The sequence below is a fragment of the Vulpes vulpes genome, chromosome 13, assembly GCF_048418805.1.
Source record: "Vulpes vulpes isolate BD-2025 chromosome 13, VulVul3, whole genome shotgun sequence".
NCBI lineage: Eukaryota > Metazoa > Chordata > Mammalia > Carnivora > Canidae > Vulpes > Vulpes vulpes.
Window position 1 is genome coordinate 24,304,239 of NC_132792.1, and position 20,838 is coordinate 24,325,076.

Genomic DNA, 20,838 nt, shown 5'->3' on the forward strand with positions numbered 1-20,838 from the left:
CTAAACTCTGTTATACACAAATTCTGTGAAATTGTCCAAATTAGTGTCTTTGTTTGGGCTGTTATAACAAAAATGCCATAGACTAGGTGGCTTATAAACAATAGCTTATGTTCTTCACTCAGAGTCTGGAGACTAGAAAATCCAAGATCAAGGCCCTGGCAGATTCAGTGCCTGGTGAGAGCTCATTTCCTCATTCATAGATGGCTGTCTTTCCCCACATCCTCAAAGGGCAGAAGAGGCAAAGGAGCTTTTAAAGGCCTCTTTTAAACGGGCACTAATCCCATAAATGAGGCTTCTATCCTCCTGACCTAATCACCTCCCCAATACTCTATCTCCAAATGCCATCACATTGGGGATTAGGTTTCAACATATGAATGGGGGGGGGGGGCAGGAACTATTCAGTCTAAAGCCATACTTACCTTTTCTGATTCTCACTTTTCTCATCTCTAAATGGAGATAACAATTCCTTCACAGGGTTGTTATGAGGATTAAATTATATAATTTATGTTTTCAAAAAAAGATTTCCACAGTGCCAGTACAGTTTCCATGCTCAAAAAAATGATAGCCACTATTATTAGTTATTGTTTGTGACTGTTTCTACTGTAACATTCATCTGTTACATATTAATTATTTGTTCAGATATCAGTTTCACCTCAAAAAAATTCAAAGGCAGTGATATATAATAGGTATGAATTTATTGTCGTTATTGCATGTTGTTTTTCAGTCTGAGAGTACTGCAGCTTCAAAATTACATATTTATTTGAAAATATGTCTTTGATTTTTAAAAATCAAGGAGCAAAACAAAACAAAAACAAAAACAAAAAACTATGGTTTCAAAACAGTAGAATAAGCACTTACTTTCAATCCTAACCCAAGGGTGATAGAAAATATATTTTAAAAAAATTCACTGAAACTAAAGCATAGAAAGAGGAAATGTCAGTTGTTATGAGGCTGTAAGGAATCACTAAGAAAAAAAGTATATAAATAAACATGTAAAGATATATACAGAAGATAGAGGTAAACTGAGAATTTCATAAGCCTCTTTCATCACAAGAGGCTATTGCTATAGCTTCTGCATAGGAAGCTACCAGACATATTGGGTCTAGAAACCACCAGGGAAGAGTCTGCTGGCAATCCTGAGAAACTGCAGCGATGACCCCAGAGGAAAATATTTCAGCTACGGAGCCAAATGCTCATATATGGAAGGAGAGTCCAGTGCAGTTGTCAAGAGGGAGAGCTCCCCAACTCAACATGAAGATCACAGAAGTGGACTGTACCATAGATCAACAGAAGGGTTCAATAGAGGGGAAAGTTTATACCCAGAACTACAAGGCAATTCTGACATGAGAAGAAGTAAGTCTGAAGGTGGGAGATGTTGAAGGTGAAGAATGGGGACTGAAGGACCTGCAAAGTTACAGAGAAGCAAGCAAACAAAAACATTTATTTGAGAACTTGCTCAAAACCAGCCATCTTGTTCTCTCAACTATTTCCTCCTGCATCTTCATCACAGGCTTGACAACAGGCATGATTTACCATGTTCTCCTGAAATGTGCAGCTGCTCTTTTCATATACTTCAGTTCATACCCAAGGAAACATTTAATAGAGGAATAAGAAAATTATTTTAAAGAATTATTAGATATCTTCACAAAAGTAAAGGGAGAAACCCATGAAAAAAATAATAGGAGGTTATGAAACAGTAAAACAATCATTAAATGTTCAAGAAATGATGACATAATTTTTAAGTATATAGGTTGAATTGGGATTAGATAACCATGCACAGTGAATTAGTAAATCAGAATATATATACATATATTTACATATATATATGCAGAATAGAGAATTTCAAAATTCAAGAATGCAGAATAGAGAATTTCAAAACTGAGAATTTGAAAGATTGAGTAACACAAAGGCCAAATCCCTAAATTCCAATATTCAATGTAAATGACTTTTAGAGATAAAAGTATGAGACAATATTTTAAAGGAAAATATGGTAACAATTTCTTAGAACTTAAAAAAAAGTTACAAGTGATTTGATAGAAGGAATCGATGAAGCACCAAGCATAAACATATTAAAAACCAATACCTAAGTAAATGATAGTGACATCAAAAATAGCAAGTGTAGGGGCACGTGGGTGGCACAGTCAGTTTAGCCCCAACTCTTGGTTTCAGCTCAGGTCCTAATCTCAGGGTCTTGGGACCGAGCCCCACCTCTGGCTCTTCACACAGCATGGAGTCTGCTTCAGATTCTCTCCCTCTCCCTCTGCCCCTCCTGGTCGAATATATGTGCTCCTTTCTCTCTCTCTCTCAAATAACCAAATATTAAAAAAAAAACAAACAAACAAACAAAAAAAAACAGCCAGTCTAAAAAAGAATACCTCAACTTATGGTAAGGGAGAAGGAAATTGCAAGGGACAGATACATTATAAGAAAATTAAAATCTCTTTGGTATCATATTTGTAATCAGAAACACTGAATGGATAAAAGATCAGGGGAAACACATATTCAAATGCTGATAGAAAATAATTTTGAATTAAAATTCTTTCATTTATCAAGTACCATTCAGTAGTGAGGGCCAAATAAAGACATTTTATGATGAAGAAGAATCTGTTCTTTCAGTAACAGAAACAATTTCAGTTTCAAGGCTTGAAAGTAATACAATTTTGTGAGCCTGCTAACAATGTCATTTCACCATAGCCTAGCACGTAAGCCCATCTACTCCCACTCAATATTTTCCCCTAGAGCATTTATCACCTTCCAAAATAAGATATTATTTACTTCTTGTTTATTATTCATAAACTTTCAATGAAATATATGATACAGGAGAGCAGGAATCATTGTCTATTTATTCATTGATTTATCCCACATACCCAGAACCAAATCTATAATATCATAGGTATTCAAATAGGTATTTGTTGAATAAATTGAATGACTAAAGGGCGGTTTCATATATGTGAAGTGAACTTGATTCAACTACAAGGAAATATGCTAAAATCCATTTCCGTTAGGAAGTTTAACACAGTTCTTTTAGAAATTGTCAAAGAAGGAAGACAAAAAATAATTAAGGGCATAAAATAATTTCAATTTGATAAATACAACAAGTTCGATTGAATATATTTTAGTGATTTATCCATTGCAAATCTGAATATACTTATATTGAATACAATATAACACTAGAAATCAACAAAAACAGGATGCCTGCCTGGCTCAGTCAGTTGAGTGTCTGGCTCTTGATTTCATCTTAGGTCACAATCTCAAGGTCATGAGATGGAGCCCAGGGACTGGCTCCTTGCTTGCTCAGGATCTGCTTGATATTTTCTCTCCTTCTCCCTCTGTCCTTCTCCTGCTCCCATGCACACTCTCTCTGGAATAAATAAACATAATACTTTTTTAAAAAAGAAATCAACAAAAATGTGATAGCACTGATCCATAAATTTAAAGTCATTTTGAAATTATTTATGAGTTAAAGAGGAAATCAAATGGAAATTACAGACTATTTAGAAGTGAACAAGGAAAGCTCTCTGTATCAGAGCAGAACTCTGAGGAAAATTTATAGATTCAATTTTTGTGGTTTTTTTGGAAATAAAAAGAACTGAAAATAAACTAATTTAAAAAAACCCTAAGATTTCAGCCCAAGAGGCAGAAAAATACTGGCAAAGTAATGCAAAAGAGAGTTGAAGATGGAATCCATAAAAGATAAAAAGGAAAGATCTTTAAACAAAATTAAAACAATAGAATTAATCAGCAAAAGTTGGTTCTTAGAAGTAGACTGATAAATTTGGGAACCATTTGTAAGTATGAGCAAAGAAAACTGAAAGACTAATCACAAGTAAATAGCATTAGGAGTGAGATTTATGACATACTTATGAAGAGATATGTAAAAATCCTGTAGCACAATCCTATTACTACTAAACTATTTAAGTAGCAAATGTCACTTCTCCAACATATATAAGTAGCCAATATTGCCCCTTCCTCCCTAACCCCCCCAAAAATATCTTCAGTAGAAAAATAATTTTAGAAGAGATTAAATGGTAGTCAGATATCTACCTCAAAATTATACCAGACTCAGCCAGCATTCTTTTTGGCAAGTTCAAACACTCAGGGAACTAGTTTTCCTGTTATACAAACTAGCCTAAAGACTAGTGAAAAGTTGCAAAATTACAAATCTCTCTCTCTCTGATATTAAATCTGGATAGGAATACCATAAGAAAAAAAGGAAACTAAGTAGACTAAAGTCAGTATAGCATAGGGAAAATATCAAATCCAGTGTATTAAAGAAATCATTATAACCATCTGTGTTTTCTGCTAAAAATACAAGGGTATTCAAAAATAAACCCAAAATTATAGTTTGGCTGGAAAAAGAGCAAGTTATATAATAACAATGACAATATACTACAATATAAATATAATACATATGTAAAACAATACTACATAGTTGTAGAGAGGATGTTTTTATTTACATAATAACAGGTGTTTATAATATTCCATATTATATATATGCCTATGCATAGTTATGAAAGCATGGGAAAATAATTGGAAAGACCACACCAAATTGGTGCTGGTAGATTTTAGAAAAACCAGGAATGTGTAGTTGTTGGAATATCAGGATAGAGACCATAACTTTATCTCAAAGCTTTGTCTCTTAATTTTAATTTTAATTATTTGCTGTAGTTTGCCTGAAGACAACTGTATTAATGTGATTTCATGCAACTGAAAAACCAAGACAACCACCACAATAATTTACTACTGACATTCATAGCTTCACAACGAAGATTCTAGGCATTTGGAGTCTCTTTGAATATAAGCTAAAAGAGTGCTTTTATATGCTCTTAAGAGAATTGTTTCAACCTTTTAATTCATTTTTGGAGGAACGTATCTGGATAATTTGGAATGCAAAATAGATTTCTGCCCTAAGGCATCTTTTGGCAGGTGTCATTGGGGGAAATAATTGAACCAACAAGTGTCAGGGAGAGTGGCAGAGCCATTGAGAAAGGTATTCACTAACTGCTGTAGGGATATTGAGGCACAAAATGTCACCCTCACATCCTGGTCATGATCTACAGATTTACTGTGTCATGTACAGATAACAAAAATAAGAAATGTTTTTGGGATTTGGGGAAAATACACACATACGTATACCTGTGTGTATATGTGTGTAGTGCAGACAGAAAATTTAAATCTTGCCATAACTTTTCTGTTAGGCACAACCTCTAACATATACTCTAATGACTTCAGCTTCCCCATCTACAAAATGAGAGAACTATATTGATTGTTTTCTAAAGATCATGTCATCAAATTATAGTCATAAGAGTAACAAAAGGGAAAAAAGTTAAGGTTGGAGAACACACTCATTTTTGTTCTGAAATATTTCAGATATGCAAGGTGTACATCTACAAAACTGGTTACATGGATATCATATGCCCCAAACCCTTGGAAGGTGACTTGTGTCTTCTATTTTTGCAGAAATTGAAAAAGAAAGTTGTGGTGATCCTGGTACACCTTTATATGGAATTAGAGAAGGCGATGGATTTTCTAATCGTGATGTTTTAAGGTTCGAATGCCAGTTTGGGTTTGAATTAATTGGAGAGAAATCCATTGTTTGTCAAGAGAATAACCAATGGTCTGCAAACATACCCATCTGTATCTGTGAGTACCAAATGCTTTGCTTTCAGATAGCATATGTTACCCTGTCCTTGCATATAATTGCTTTTGTAATTAATTGCAAAGAGCTGGAACCATGTAATTATTTTTGAACGAGTAGCACTTTGTGATACTATCTTTAACAAGTGTGCTTATGCCAAATTATAAATTTCATTAAAGATTTAAATAAAGTTAACATAGTTCACTTGGTAATTGCAAAGTATATATTACATGTGTTCTTATAATGTTTTATTGGTGGCATTTTATACTTTATAGATAGCATACTTATGGAAATTATACATCTGAGCTAATTCTAGTAGACTCATTTATTTATTTTAACAAGATAGTATATGCTTATTTTCAATCAAAAACACTTAAAATATTTAAAGCTTATATTCTATGTATAATGCATTAACTTATTTTTTGCTTGTAGATGCTCACACTAATGCATACTTATGTACCATTTATTTATATTGCACAGAAAAAATTCATGAATGTTCATGATATACAGTATGCTTGTATTAAAAGAATGTATTTCTTCAAATACATTAAAATATTTCAATTTAACTACAGCAAAACTATAATTTGTATTATCTATTGATACATTTTTATTTTAGTTTCAGTTAAGTATCAACAAATGCAACTTACCAAATATGGGTACAATATTGAAAATTTTGCATTTGGGCTTTGGCTGTTCACAAATGGTGATATATAAAGCCAATATTCATGAAAATAAAAAATAATTTTCTGATTTTCAAATATAATATTTTTTTATCTGTATCCAACTCTCACAGTGTTTTTCATTTGTGAAACCCTTCATTCACTACAAAGGCACAAACTTTACTTCAATATTTAACTGGTTTAAAAAGTCACATTTTTCAAGACCTATATTTCATCTGAATTATAATACATGCTGCAAAATATATTTTTACCTTATTCAAAATGTTGCTTATTTAACATTTTTAAACTATTTAACATTTTTAAAAAGTGATAGAACTTTTACTTATTTATTTTTAAGGAAATAGAACTTTTAAAGAGGTAATTTTCTAATATGTGTTTTTGCATCATTAAAAAGGAAAAAAGGAATAAAATATCAAGCAAGCATTACTATTTCTCGGTATGATATCTGGATACATATTGCCATGATACTTAATCTTAGGTTTTAGCAAAGTGGGCATTTTTCAAATGTGGCAGAAATTTCCCTACTTAAAATATATTCTGCTGGCTCTTCAGGGAATGTAGGAGAGGAAGAGTGCATAGACTTCCTCAATAGAACCCTCTCCTATTAGGGCTAGTGCTCATGCCTAACCAAGATCATTGTGAAGTTCCTGCTGTAAGAGAAGAAAATGTTAGGGGAGTTTGATTTGATTCCATTAGCATTATCTTTGGTTTTGTTTTGTTTTGTTTTGTTTTGTTTTGTTTTGTTTTGTTTTGTTTTGTTTTTTAAGAGCTTTATTGAAAGACTTGGTGCCTATTCTTTTTTTTTTTTTTTTTAAGATTTTATTTATTTATTCTTGAGAGACAGAGACAGAGAGAGAGGCAGAAACACAGGCAGAGGGAGAAACAGGCTCCATGCAGAAAGCCCCACGTGAGACTCGTGAGACTCGATGCCGGGACTCCAGGACCACGCCCTGGGCCAAAGGCTGAGCTAAACCTCTGAGCCACCCGGGCTGCCCCCATTAGCATTATCTAAAGCTTAGTGATACTTCCAGAGTCTTCTTTGGAAGATCTTTAGCTCTGGATGTCCCTCCAAGGAGACAATGTTGTATTGAAGAATCTATTAATTAAGAATATTGAAGAATAATCTATTAATTAAGAATATTGAAGAATCTATTAATGTGGTATATCACATCAAAAATGAAACTATTTTTAAGTCATTTTAAGGGATGCTAGAATCCATTTAATAAAATATTTAAAATAATGGTGACTACAGCAAACTCTTGAAAAACCCATAAAACAATTTTTTTTACTATTTTAAAAGTAATGAAGACCTGCACCTTGTTATATGATGAATATGTAGCAATTATTAGTTTCATATATACCAACAATAGCTAATTTGAAAATGTAATGAAAAGATAATTTATCAGAAAAATAAAATTAGAAAATATGTAGAAATAATTCTTACATAAATCCAAAAAACCCATAGAAAATTACAAATTTATTCAGAAAAGGAAATTTTATGAGAAAAACATTGAGATAGATGCCATCTTCCTGAATTAGAAGACATTATATAAAATATGTTGGGCAGCCCAGGTGGCTCAGCGGTTTAGTGCTGCCTTCAGCCCAGGGCGTGATCCTGGAGACCAGGGATTGAGTCCCATGTCAGGCTCCCTGCATGGAGCCTGCTTCTCCCTCTGCCTGTGTCTCTGCCTCCCTCTCTCTCTGTGTGTCTCTCATGAATAAATAAATAAAATCTTTAAAATTAATAAAATAAAATAAAATAAAATAAAATAAAATAAATAAAATAAAATAATAAAATATGTTGTTATATAGAAATTGCTTTCAATAACTTCAATAAAAATCCTGACATACTTTCTTTGGGAACACACATTCTTTGTGAATGTGTTGGCATGCAGCTAGGCAAAAAAAAACAAAAAACAAAAAACAAAACAAAACAAAACATAAAAACAGGCAACAATAGAATAGATGTGAGAATTTTTTAAAAGAAAAGTGTTTATGTGGATACTAAAGTATAATATTGAGTTGCTACCAGAAATTAGTGTGGTACTCACAGAAATATAACACTGAGTCAAAGGAAGTTATATTAAAAACTGCATCTAATATAATTAAGGGTTTAGAATATTACATTGGCATTGACCTATTCATCTGAGATGAAAAATTAGCCTGATAGTTCTCAGTCATCCCTTGCTAGAATGGGGGTAATTTAGATCAGAGATTAGCCAAGTAAGGTCTTTGGGACAAATCTGGCCTGAAGACTCATTTGGTAAATAAAGTTTTATTGGAACATAACCGTGTACTTTCATTTACCTATTGCACATGGCTGATGTCCTGCTACAGTGACAGAGTTAAGTAGTTGCAAGAAGCCATGTGGTTTGTAAAGCCAAAGCATTTACCGTTCCTCCATTTACAGAGTTTTCTGATACTGCCTTTAGATCAAGGGCCATAGAATCAAATGATTCCAGGATGCAAGCAGGTAAAAGTGTGAAGAGGAAATAGGACTAGATATGTATGCACCCATTATGGAAGTAGTAGGGGACTGGAGTGCATTAACTTTCTCAAAGAAGTTAGAACTCTGGATTTTTTCCCCTCAGATGTGAAATAGGATAATTTTAAAATTGATTTCAAATTTTTGACAGGCATAAGAAAAAATTGTACCAAACACATTTACTGGATCCAGCCCAATGGCTATCAGTTTCCAAGAGCTGGTTTTAACTCCTCACATCATTCCATACAGAAGAACAAGCAAATTTATGTTAGAAATGATATGTTTTAAATAATAAAGATTAAACATATGTAGTAATAAATAACTGATTATATATAATTCCTATCATTCTTTGGCATATATTAAATATTTTACACATCTTATACATAGGTATAGTTATATTTTTATCTTTATGTTTCTGTAGATAGATATTTGTCTAATTTCTGAATGCTAATAAAAGATCTAAAGAGCAATATAAAAAATCAGAAGAAATGATTATTTTTAATACTCAAAACAAATTCTTTATACTAAAATTATTAACAAAATAGTGTATGAATATTGTGTGAATCATAATATTGAACTAAGCATTCATAATTTTAAGTGATCAGAGTTCATGAGCCTGTAAATTCCAAAAAGAGAGAAAATGGAGAAATCTTCAACTTTACAAGTAGCAAAGAAGGGCAGATTAATAATATGTCATTTTTATTATCAAATAAGGAAGGTCAAATGATTATAATACTTTATGCTGGTAGAGGTATTATACTCCCTAATATATCCTTATAGCTCTGAATAAGTTAATACAACTTTACTAGAAAGAAATTTAGCAAAATATTTTCAGGCTTAAAGTTCATACCCTTTGTAAATTAAATTTGGTGCAAAATTATATGAATTATATGAATGAAAATTATGTAATGAAAGCCACTGGAAGAAAATACATCATTATTTTAACTATGATTTCCTCTTTTTAATAAGACCATTTACTTTTCTGTTCTTTACCCTTTTTCTACTTCTTAAATGTTCTGTGTGATCATTTAGCCCAGATGTTTTAAAAATTAGAAGAAAACTGGGATGGGTGGACCAGAGGCAGGAAGAGACTTCATCTAACTAAGGTGTGAAAGTTTGTCCAGTGTTAACAACTAGTGGTGATTGGTACAAAGCTAATTTTTCTCCTTATCTGTGTTTTAAAATATGAGAGCATCCCATGGCCATGGTAGGAATGAAGCTCACCTAGTTACCACCCTCACCCCAGGTTTCATCTGTGCTACAACATACCTGTTTGTTAATAATCAAATAATATTTTTTGTCTTCAATCATTTCATGAGCATTATAGCTTTATATGGAAATCTCTAAATGTTTCACCTCTGTTCTTTCTTAAGCACAGAAACAAAACTGTGTAGAACTCTAATACAAATATGATAAATGTCTAAATAAATTGCCTTTATTACTCCCATGATATTTTGTGCATATTTAAGCATACAGTCATGCAAAGTAACAGTTGCCTTTCCTAATATGTGAAAATGGTAACATTTTTTCTGTTTTATAATTTACATTGTTTAATATTATTTTTTTCAAACTGCTAATTGATTATCATAGTCATGGCAAAATAAGAATAAAGAAATAATAAGTATATAAAGGATATAAAGGTATAATAAAGATAAGTATAGTAAGTAAATAAGGTTAAAGCATAATAAGGATTTGGCAAAATAAGGTATAATATTACTTTTGAACTTTTACTGTATTTTATAATCTTATTTTAACAGTTCCTTGCCTGTCTAATTTTACTGCACCAATGGGAACAGTGCTGTCTCCTGATTATCCAGAAGGATATGGAAATAATTTAAACTGCATCTGGACAATAATCTCTGATCCAGGGAGCCGGATTCATCTTTCTTTTAATGACTTTGATCTGGAATCCCAGTTTGATTTCCTTGCCGTTAAAGATGGTGACTCTCCAGACTCCCCAATTCTTGGAACCTTTACTGGGGCTGAGGTGCCTTCCCATCTTACTAGTAATAGTCATATACTGCGATTGGAATTTCAGGCAGACCACTCAATGTCAGGACGTGGCTTTAACATCACTTATAACAGTAAGTTTATTTTTTCTATATAATGTATTTCTACAACATAAAGCTAGAAAGGAATCATGTAAATCAGCTCTCCTCCACAGAAAAGGAAGCTTGAACAAGTCCTATATATATATAAAATATTGCTAGGGATAGTCATTCAGTTCGCAATTTCCAACCATATTTTATTCCCTCTTGTGTCATTTCTCTGTGACAGAACTCAAATTAAGGAAAAATGTTTCAAATATTATGATATCAGCCAATACATTAGTTTATTCTATTCAATACTATAAGCATATGTTCAAACCTAACGTATATCATATACTTTGACCCATTATTGGTATGCAAACTTAAAGGAAATAAATCTTTCTTTCAAAATATTCATAAACCGGGGCACCTGATATGCGACTCAAGGTTGCAGTTTCAAGACCCATGTTGAAAGTAGAGGTTACTTAAAAATAAAATCTTAAAAAACAAAACAAAACAAAATATTCATAAACAAACGGAGGACCTTAAACAAATAATGACAACACAGAATTATAATTCCAAAGACAAAATTCACAAGGCTGAAACATTACAGAGCAGGCAGTCATTAGCTTAGGGACAGCAGACCACTGAGCTGACTTTGCAAAGTCATCATGGGGGAAAGTACTTTAGAGATTAAGAGTGTCATCTCTGCGCTGAAACTATGCAACTTCAAATCTTGGCTTTGCTCCATTTTTAGGTTTAATAAATGAGCCTCATTGTTCATATCAGTAAAACCATTTTAGGTTTCTGTAAGGAATAAATTAGATGATGCATGTAAATAATTTAGCATAGAGTGTATGATACCTAGTAAATGTTAAATAAGAATTAACTGTCATTGTTTAGTTACCTTTTGAACTATTACCTTAACATCTTATTTACTTGTGTTTATTATGTTGCTTTGAGATTTTTTTGAGGTTATTGAACTCTTGTCTATCACTCATATTCTTTGTATTTTTCTGAAGAAATGGTATAAATATAGTAAAAATATGAATCACATAAAGGAGAAAATATCTTAGTACGTTAACACACTTACATATAGTGCCTCTGTTTGCAAACGTTTCCTAAAGCTATAGAATACTAGTGATTTTTCTTGTTTTTTTTTTCCCTGAAGCTACCACACTCTGTCAGGTATTGACCAACTTGATGAGTTAATATTTGTGTCATATAACAATAGGATTATAGTTTCCTGCTCTTTAAAGAAAAGAGAATGGCATGCCTCACCTCCACCCCCGCCATTCAATGCTGAACTTTGGCAATTAGTAACAAAAAGCAGTTATTGCCTTTTCAAAGTGTCACTGGTGGTGAAGTTGTCAACATGTAATTGCACATTATTAAAGTTAAATTAGCTGTGACATGTGTCACAAAGACTGCTGTATAAAATAGTTGCTTTATCTGAAAGTCCTCTTAAAAATATTTCACATAAAATGAAAGATATATATATGATAAAGATATATATATATATATGCACTTATCTATTTATTATTTTTATTTTGTCTTAAATGCATATTATTTTTAACTTTAATGTTTCTGGTACCTTCAGGGTATTATGGAAATAGATTCTTTGTGTCTTGATCTGTTTCTCTAGTAAATAATTTAATGCAATTTATTTTATGCAAATTCTTACTAATGTTTTCTACTGAAATTTTATTTTTCCTAAATAAATACCTATCAGACATTATATATAGGAACAACAAGTTTTAATCAATTGAGGTTTTTCATTTTTTTAACACAACAACAAACAATAAGTAGAAAAAAGTATACCTACAAGTATATTTTAGGTATATTAGAAGTTACCTTAATATTCTTCTGTATTGCTTAACTTAAAAATGAAGAGAATGAATAATAAAAGATATATAATTTATGAACAATATGAAAATGATGATTAGTGAGAAAATTTCAAATAACTTGATGTACTTAAGCAGCATGAATATAATTGTAAATAACTCATTAAACCATGTTTTGCACATTTAGACTTTGCTATTTTTAAATGTTTTTCCATTTATATCATGCTTATTTACACATTTATGGTGCATATTTGTTGATCCAGATGAGTAAAGAGAGAAATTTGGAGGGTGCATGTAATCTATAATCTTGAGAGATTCAAATAAGCACATTGTCCCTGCACTTCTGCTACTTGCTAAGGCTAAGCTAAATATATCATAGAAGACACAAAATAAAATAAGAAAATGACCCTGAACTCAAGAATTCACATTCTCTTGAGACCTGAAACAAAAAACCCAAGAAACAATATGTTGTTGAGAAAAAATGAGAAGCCAGACTGAAGGATACATTTCAATCCTATCTCTATGACCTGAGGCAAGCTACTTATCTTTCTCTGAATCTCACATTACTCTTTAGAGCTCTAAATGTTAAATGAGATTATAACATTTCCAAATCTCCTATCACTGTCTGAAACATGGTAATTGCAAGAGTTAGCTCCCTTTCCCTTTCCTACATAGCAGAAAATAGATGACTAATGGAAAATTATAAAAAAATGTTAAGACTTTCATACCAGATTGGAACCTTTCACTATAACCTCACAAGACTGTCTCTCCATTCCAATGAGTGAATCACAATAAAAGTTTGCAATGAGATGTGGTCAACATGCTTTGTACTTAGAATAATTAGAATTCTAATCAGTTTACACTGGAAATTTTTACATAGCTTAAGTCTGCTCTCCAGAAATAAGCAGAAGCAATTCTATTTTACATAATTAATACTTTAAAAATAATTACACTATTTTAAAACAATTACACTTATTTACATCATAGGCAAATAGATCATGTCAATGGAGAACCATCAATTTTTTAAATAAAAGTTTTTCTAGAAATAAATATAATCTTATTTAAAATCAGTTTTTCTCATCCCAAATATATAAGAATCCCTCTCATACTGATTGTTTGTATATTTTTGTTTGCTCTTCTCAAGCATTTGGACATAATGAATGTCCTGATCCTGGAATACCAATCAATGCACGGCGGTTTGGAGACAACTTTCAATTAGGAAGTTCAATTTCGGTTATTTGTGAAGAAGGATTTATTAAAACCCAGGGAACAGAAACAATTACATGTATCCTTATGGATGGAAAAGTAATGTGGAGTGGACCCATTCCAAGATGTGGAGGTAAGTGCAATGGCCAGTGAAAATTATAACCCCATCATCATTGTGCCCTAGAAACCATCACAGGGAATGCATTGTTTAGCAGGACTGTTGTAATCTTTATCTTAAAATATTATTTAATATTGTACATAAGACATATGTAGTTAAATTACAGTTAGTGTTTCATGTTAAAATTAATTTTTTAGAAACTTTCTTAGAAGTCCCCCCCTTTTTTTTTTCTAGAAGTCCCCTTTAAAAAAAATAGCTCTTATTAAAAGATATACATTAAGATATGGTAAACTTTGGCTGTATGTACAAATTCTCTTTTTAATTATAGAGTTATGGTTTAGTATACTTTATACTCTAGTCATCCTTTTTTCATGGTATTTTAACTATTCACAGTATAAATACTTAATTTTTAAAAATGTCTTAACAATGGGGAACCTAGGTGGCTCAGTAGGTTAAGCAGCTGACTCCTAGTTTTGGCTCAGGTTATGATCTCAGGTTTTTGAGATCAAGCCCCATGGCAGGCTCTGTGCTCAGTGTATTTGTGTGTGTATGGGGAGGAGATGGGTTTGCCTGAGATTCTGTCTCTGTGTCCCTCCCTGTAGCACTCGCGCTCTCTCTCTCTCTCTCTCAAATAAATAAATAAATAGATCTTTTTAAAAATGTCAACAATGAATAATTGCTATAAAGAAATAACAATAAATCAATGTATGCTAAAGCAGCCATTATTTAAAATGTGTAATTTTTTTTTAAATGTGTAATTTTTGAGGGCAAAGTTTGCTAAACACGTTTTCTTTTTCAATTTTGATTTGCTCTATAAGTTGTAGTCAAGGAAGTTCAGGGCAATTTATGCACATATGTAATGTGTGTATGTGTTGTTGTGTGTGTGTAAGCAATGTTTGAAAGTTTATATCCTTAAATACATACACTCATATAAAGTCACAAATTATATTGGTAAAAAGAAAGAATGATCCTACTAAAAATATATCATGTATAGTGTACCAATTCAGAATCTATAGTAATGTTTATATGAGGTATGAAGCTTCAATTTAGAATTATCACAATAAGAATTACCATTCTGAATTCTACTTTTCTCCTTCTACTCCAGTACCTGAGATTACATATCTATTTTATTTAAAAAGATATAGAAGAAGTTTTACTAAGGAATAGATAGATGAACCAGAGCCATGAAACACCTTTTAACAGATCATCATGTAATGATTAGGTGATGCTTTTTGAGGAGTTTCTTTATTTTCTTACTTGCCCAATTTTTCTTCTCACCTGTGTCCAAACTGACAATGAAAGCTTTTTTGCCGTTTTCTTTCTATTTCTAGCTGATAACTTGAGAATATTTAATATATAATTTTCAGAAATATTACAAACTTCATTTACTAATACAGCCATTACCTATAAATGCCACCCTATATTGAGGTAAACATTTTCATAATGTCTCATGATGAACTAACCCAGACCATGCAATTATGTTTTCCTGGTAGCTCTTCAACTAGCACCTCCTTCCTTTTCTAATCACTTTCTCATTTGTATTATCAGGGGGCTGAACCAGATGACTCCACTGTTCTTTTCCAAACCTCAGATGTTATAGGCTTTGTAAGAGGCTACCCTGGCAATGGTTAAGACTGCACTATTATATATATATATATATATATATATATATATATATATATATATATATAAAGACATAACATAATGGAGTTGCATTATAAAGGGCTGAAATAAAAAAAAAGAAAGAAGGAAGGAAGAAAGAAAGAAAGAAAGAAAGAAAGAAAGAAAGAAAGAAAGAAAGAAAGAAAAGAAAGAAAGAAAAATGGAAAGTAGTGTTCATTTTTTTCCCCATTATACTTTGTCCCTGAGCTCATTCATTCCTTTAATCATAGTTCCTAACTCAAATTTGGAGAATCATTCTGAAAAGCCTACATTAGTATTTGAAGGAAAAGTAGATGGGAGAAATTTTGTTTCAGACAAAAGGAATGAACTGGAGTGGAGGATAGAGGGTCAGGGGTTGATGACTAACCAGTGGGGTGCAGAGCATGGCATGCTTTGTAAACAATGCTAAATGGATTAAAATTATCTGGTGGCCAGCAGGAAGCCACTTCAGCTCAGAAGTGACATGATCTGAGCCTCTCCCTCCTCTGCCCTGGTTGTTGTATACAGTTCAGTGAACAGACACAGAGACCACCTCCAGGGAGTTGTTGAGGCTGTTTGGATCTTCCGCTGCCTAACCTGGGTGTTGGCTTAGAGGCTGCTTATTTCCTAGCTGAATGAGAAGGTAAAAATAATGAGTTTGACCTCAACAAATCATTTTATGAATCACTGCTTAATTTGAGAGCAATTTTAGCAAGTTTTTCACTGTGAAAAATGAATGGCTTTTAACTTTTAAAAATGAGTGAAATGAATATTCCAAACTCTAATTAGGCACAGGCCAATAGGCTCTTGAGGCATCCTCCAGAGAGCTTTGTGAAGTTTCCAAAGGAAAAGAGTATTATTTTCTGGGTGTTTGAGTGAAGTTACATACACTTGGCTCACCTGCCAATTTCTGGATCTAACCCCAAAGGGGGAACATGACTAAGAATGAGGTTGGAAAAGAGGAAGAAGAAAGAAGAAGAAGAAGAAGAAGAAGAAGAAGAAGAAGAAGAAGAAGAAGAAGAAGAAAGAAGAAAGAAGAGGAAGAACAGAAGGAGGAGGAAGAGGAGGAGGAGAAGGAGGTTGGGGACAGGGAAGGCGGAATCAGAGTGGGCTGGAAGTGATTTTACTGTGGCACTTGTCAGGTCACCAGCCATATCCCAGGTCATATCCCAGGCCATGTTGCCAGGCAGTTTCCACCCAATAAACTAGGCTGCTGTCGACCCCTGTATAGTTCACTCTGGCTGGTTTAATTTCCGAGACTCTAATTAAGGTTTGTAAAGATTTCCTTTAGTTTTAGTTTTGCCTCAGTTCTACTTAGATGTTAACAACAAAAGCCTGAGACTAGCTGAGGAAAGCTTATTCTTTTTCTTCCCTAATGTGTTTATGCTTTAATTGTTGTTGATCTGTTTTTAATCACCCCCTCTCCCTCCACTATTCCCCAACTTGCTATACAGTCTCTCCCACTGACTCAAAGAACTATGTCTGGGAGTCCTCTCTGCCTGTCTTCTTTGTCCTTTACACCTTCCATATTTTGACAGAGAAGTCTTGCTTATTATTTGTTGTAATTTATCTTTTAGGGCACTGTTCAATATAGGCCTTCAATATAGGCTTGATGTTTTAGCTAAAATGTTCTTTATCATCACATTAAATATTTTATATGGATGAAATACGTACATGTGTATGTTCTGATTAAAACAGATAACTATTTATATTCTAGTCTGTTAATACAAAATATCCAAAATTAAATGTATTGTTAAAAGTTGCTTGTATGTATGGATTGTTGTGTGTTAATATTAGAAAGTAGGAAGTTGCTTGTTTCCATCAGGATTTATAAAGCAAGGGAGTCAGGATAAAATGTTTTCATAACACAACACAAAGCCCTAACCTCTTTAAAGATTGCCTTCTCTCTCCACACATACACCCGCCCAACTAATCTACAGCAATTGTCTAGAAATTTAGGCATATTGGCAAATTAGTAATCAACCTGCATCAACCAATCTTCAACCCTAACACTGTAGGAAATCTTTGAAAAAAAGTGAAAGGAAATGTTTGATCAATCATAGTCCTTGAATAAGGGTTGGTGAGCAGAAAGAGAGAAATGAGATCATAATTTGATACAGTTCTATGATCCCACAGCTGAACTTGGATTCATTTCAGGTAGCTTAAATGCAATTGTTGGACAGAAGTGGGTTACACATTTCATTTACTGACCCGAAGTTCACCACTGATGCATTAACTAAGGATAGACTTAAGTTATCTTTGTGAAAATTTGAACCTCTTTCTCTAGAGTGGGTGGATCAAATCTTCTCATGAGGAAGAATGATTAGAGGCATTCAAAAGCCTTGGAATCTTTCAGTTTCACTAATGGAAAACAAAATACATGAATTCCTGTAATCAGCATTGAAATCATTCACTTTGAATTCCACAAACTCAGTGTGACAATCAATGACTTCTTCACTTACCCTTAAACTGTTGCCTGAATATAACTGGCTGTATCTAGGGCCAGTCTCTGCATGGTGTCTCCTTCAAAGATATATCCTACAGCCACGAATAATGTAGATGGTTATCATAGGTCTACCTTAATGGGTTGACAGAGAGATTTTCATGATGTACCATGAAAGCTTCCCAGCTCCCACTGACTCAAAAATCCTCTTCCTCTGTCTCCACCAGTTTTCACTCATAACAGCTGCATAAACATTCTCCCTCTTTTGCCCTGTGGTCCCCTCAGGACCCCTCTGGCCTCACATTCATTTCTTTTTCTGCACAGCCCAAACCCCTGTTGCGCACCTGTGGGCCTCCTCACAAAATACAACCCTCAGGAAGTGCAATTTTCTTTTTAGAATATTTTCCCTTGGATTTTCTTCTCTCCACACCCTTTTTCTTTTTCCTAATACGATCAGAATTTCTCTCAAGGGTCTCTGAGGGCATTGTGAGGCTCGCCGTTTCCTTCAACATCCTTTTGACCAGCGTAGGTGCTTGAAAATTTGGAAAAGGGGAGAAAGGAACACAGAATTATTGTGTTTGGATCAATTTCTCTCTTTACCTCGATGTATGAATGTATCTTCTGAAATATGGGTAAGATGTTGCTTTCCCTTAATTTTCTCAAGGGTATAATGTATAGATAGATTTCCTTCACAGTACCAAGCGATGCAAACTGGAGTCATCCCTAACCCTCAAATCCTAGAATCTTTTTCTCGGTAATATCCCAGAGCATTTCTAGTTTCTGGAATGTTCCTTGTGAGCATTCTGCATATATTGCTTTACAGAAGGCAAAACTCAAGGTACAATATTTGTGTCAGAGAGGTTTCTTTACTGGGCTTTGGGAAACTCACTGGTCTCTGACCACCATATTCTGACCGCCCAGCTCCAAAGTGCTGAGACAACCCTGCCTTATTGTCTACACCTCAAATGATCTGAGCATCATTAGATTCATGGGTCCCTTTGTAATACGGTTTATGTGTGTGGTCATTTGGTCAATTGGCTATAAGTCCATTGTAATGTGAACCAGTTACAGGTGCTTCTGATCCTCCCATCTGTTCATACCTTTGCCCAGTGGATGTCTTGCTTTTAACCATTTATTAAGAGGTTAACACATATGCAGAAAATGCCATTCCAGCATTTGCACTCAGCTCAGATTCATCTGGATATTCGTATCCTCCAGGGTGGTGAGGCTGACTGCCATTAGATGGAGGTTTAGATGGATCTGTGTCCACAAATAGTAGCTAATGCCCATTGCTATAGATCAGGAGTCATAACCTCAAATGCTTACAGGAGCAAAGCAATAACAGAAGCAAATTAGATGGGCTAAATAGAACAAGCTGCCCTCCTAGGGAGAGATGTGATTTCTCACTTTTTTTAGAGACATGGTTACAAATAAACATTTCTCTTTTTTAACATCAATAATAACAATAATAAATAATACAAAAATGACATCACTGACACTGATGACAGTGTTCCCATTAGCCATCACAATTCCTTCATGCACACTAGAAAAGGGCATTTTCCAAGAGGAAGATGACTTGAACTAGTGATTACTAAGGTCACTTTAATTTGAAATCCAACAGTAGCAATCAATCACTTGGGGACTGTGCCAGGCCAATGGAGCAGGTCAGAAGTTATACATCAACCTCTCCATTTTGAGAAAGCACTCCAGTGTTTCTTAACTCCAGTTAAGAGTTTCACCATCATCATTTCTTAACTCCAGTTAAGAAATTGGGTATCCTTTGGACTTACCTAAGAACTACTTTCCAGATAGTTATATCATGAAAAAAAATGTTTTAAGTTCCTTCTACTTGTGAATTTGTGTAACATTGTTCAACTGCAATCCTCTAGCACCTAGAGTCTAGGCTGAAGCATCCTATTCTGTGAACAGAGCATTCTCCCCAGATTGTCATTTCAATCCAGAGTAGTGTCTATATTGTCCTTTTGGCTTTGCTTTGGTATTCTGCACATGTCTGATTCTTTTTCACCATTTGGCACTCATTTTTTCTAATAATTCAGCTGCTGATATGGCTCAATTATGTGGTATGATCTGATTCAGGTGGACTTGGGCACTGTCCAAGTTATTCAAGAAGTATTAATAAATAACAGAGTTGTTTGCTTTGTTTTCTTTAAGAGTTAAGATATGAACATTTTATATAGTACAGTAAATAGAAAGCTTCCTGAATATCTTCCTAAGCCATATCTCCCCCTATTACTTCCCCCATCCCCCACCCTCCCATGGTTAAATGTAAAAATCATCATCTCCATCATCATCGTCATCATCATAATCATCATCATCATCATCTCTCTCTCACATGCTTACACACACAGTCCTATCATCACTAAGCTGTGCTCTACCTTCCTATTTTTCTTGTCTCAGCCCCATGCCCTTGCTTACATATATGTAGCCCCTCTCTTCCACATTTAACCCTTAGACTAATACAAGACCTACTCATTCCACTGTGCTCTGTCCCCAGGAAAGAGTAGTTTATCCCATTCTAATAGTTTCAGTTGAGATTTTATCTCCTTGGAAGGTTGGTAAATACAGTTCTCTACCTCATTATAAGGAATCATGCAATAGTTTAAAACAATGAAAAAGGAGAAAGATCAAGTTTTTGACATGTCTTTTCAAGCTAATCTCTGGGTTGCATTTCTACTTTATGAATGCCTGCTTCAGTATTTGCCAGTAATAAAACAGCGAATGAATCCCAAAAGAAC

The 20,838-nt window shown here is 33.6% G+C and overlaps 1 protein-coding gene across 2 annotated transcripts in view; it reads left to right on the forward strand.

The window, feature by feature from the left end:
* Positions 1-20,838, forward strand: part of CSMD3 (CUB and Sushi multiple domains 3) — a 1,174,336-nt gene that overhangs the window by 739,705 nt on the left and 413,793 nt on the right. For both annotated transcript variants that reach the window (XM_072734033.1, XM_072734032.1), the window contains 3 exons: positions 5,461-5,643; positions 10,561-10,887; positions 13,819-14,013. In XM_072734033.1, the coding sequence (XP_072590134.1) occupies positions 5,461-5,643; positions 10,561-10,887; positions 13,819-14,013 (705 nt within the window). The remainder of the gene's footprint in view (positions 1-5,460; positions 5,644-10,560; positions 10,888-13,818; positions 14,014-20,838) is intronic.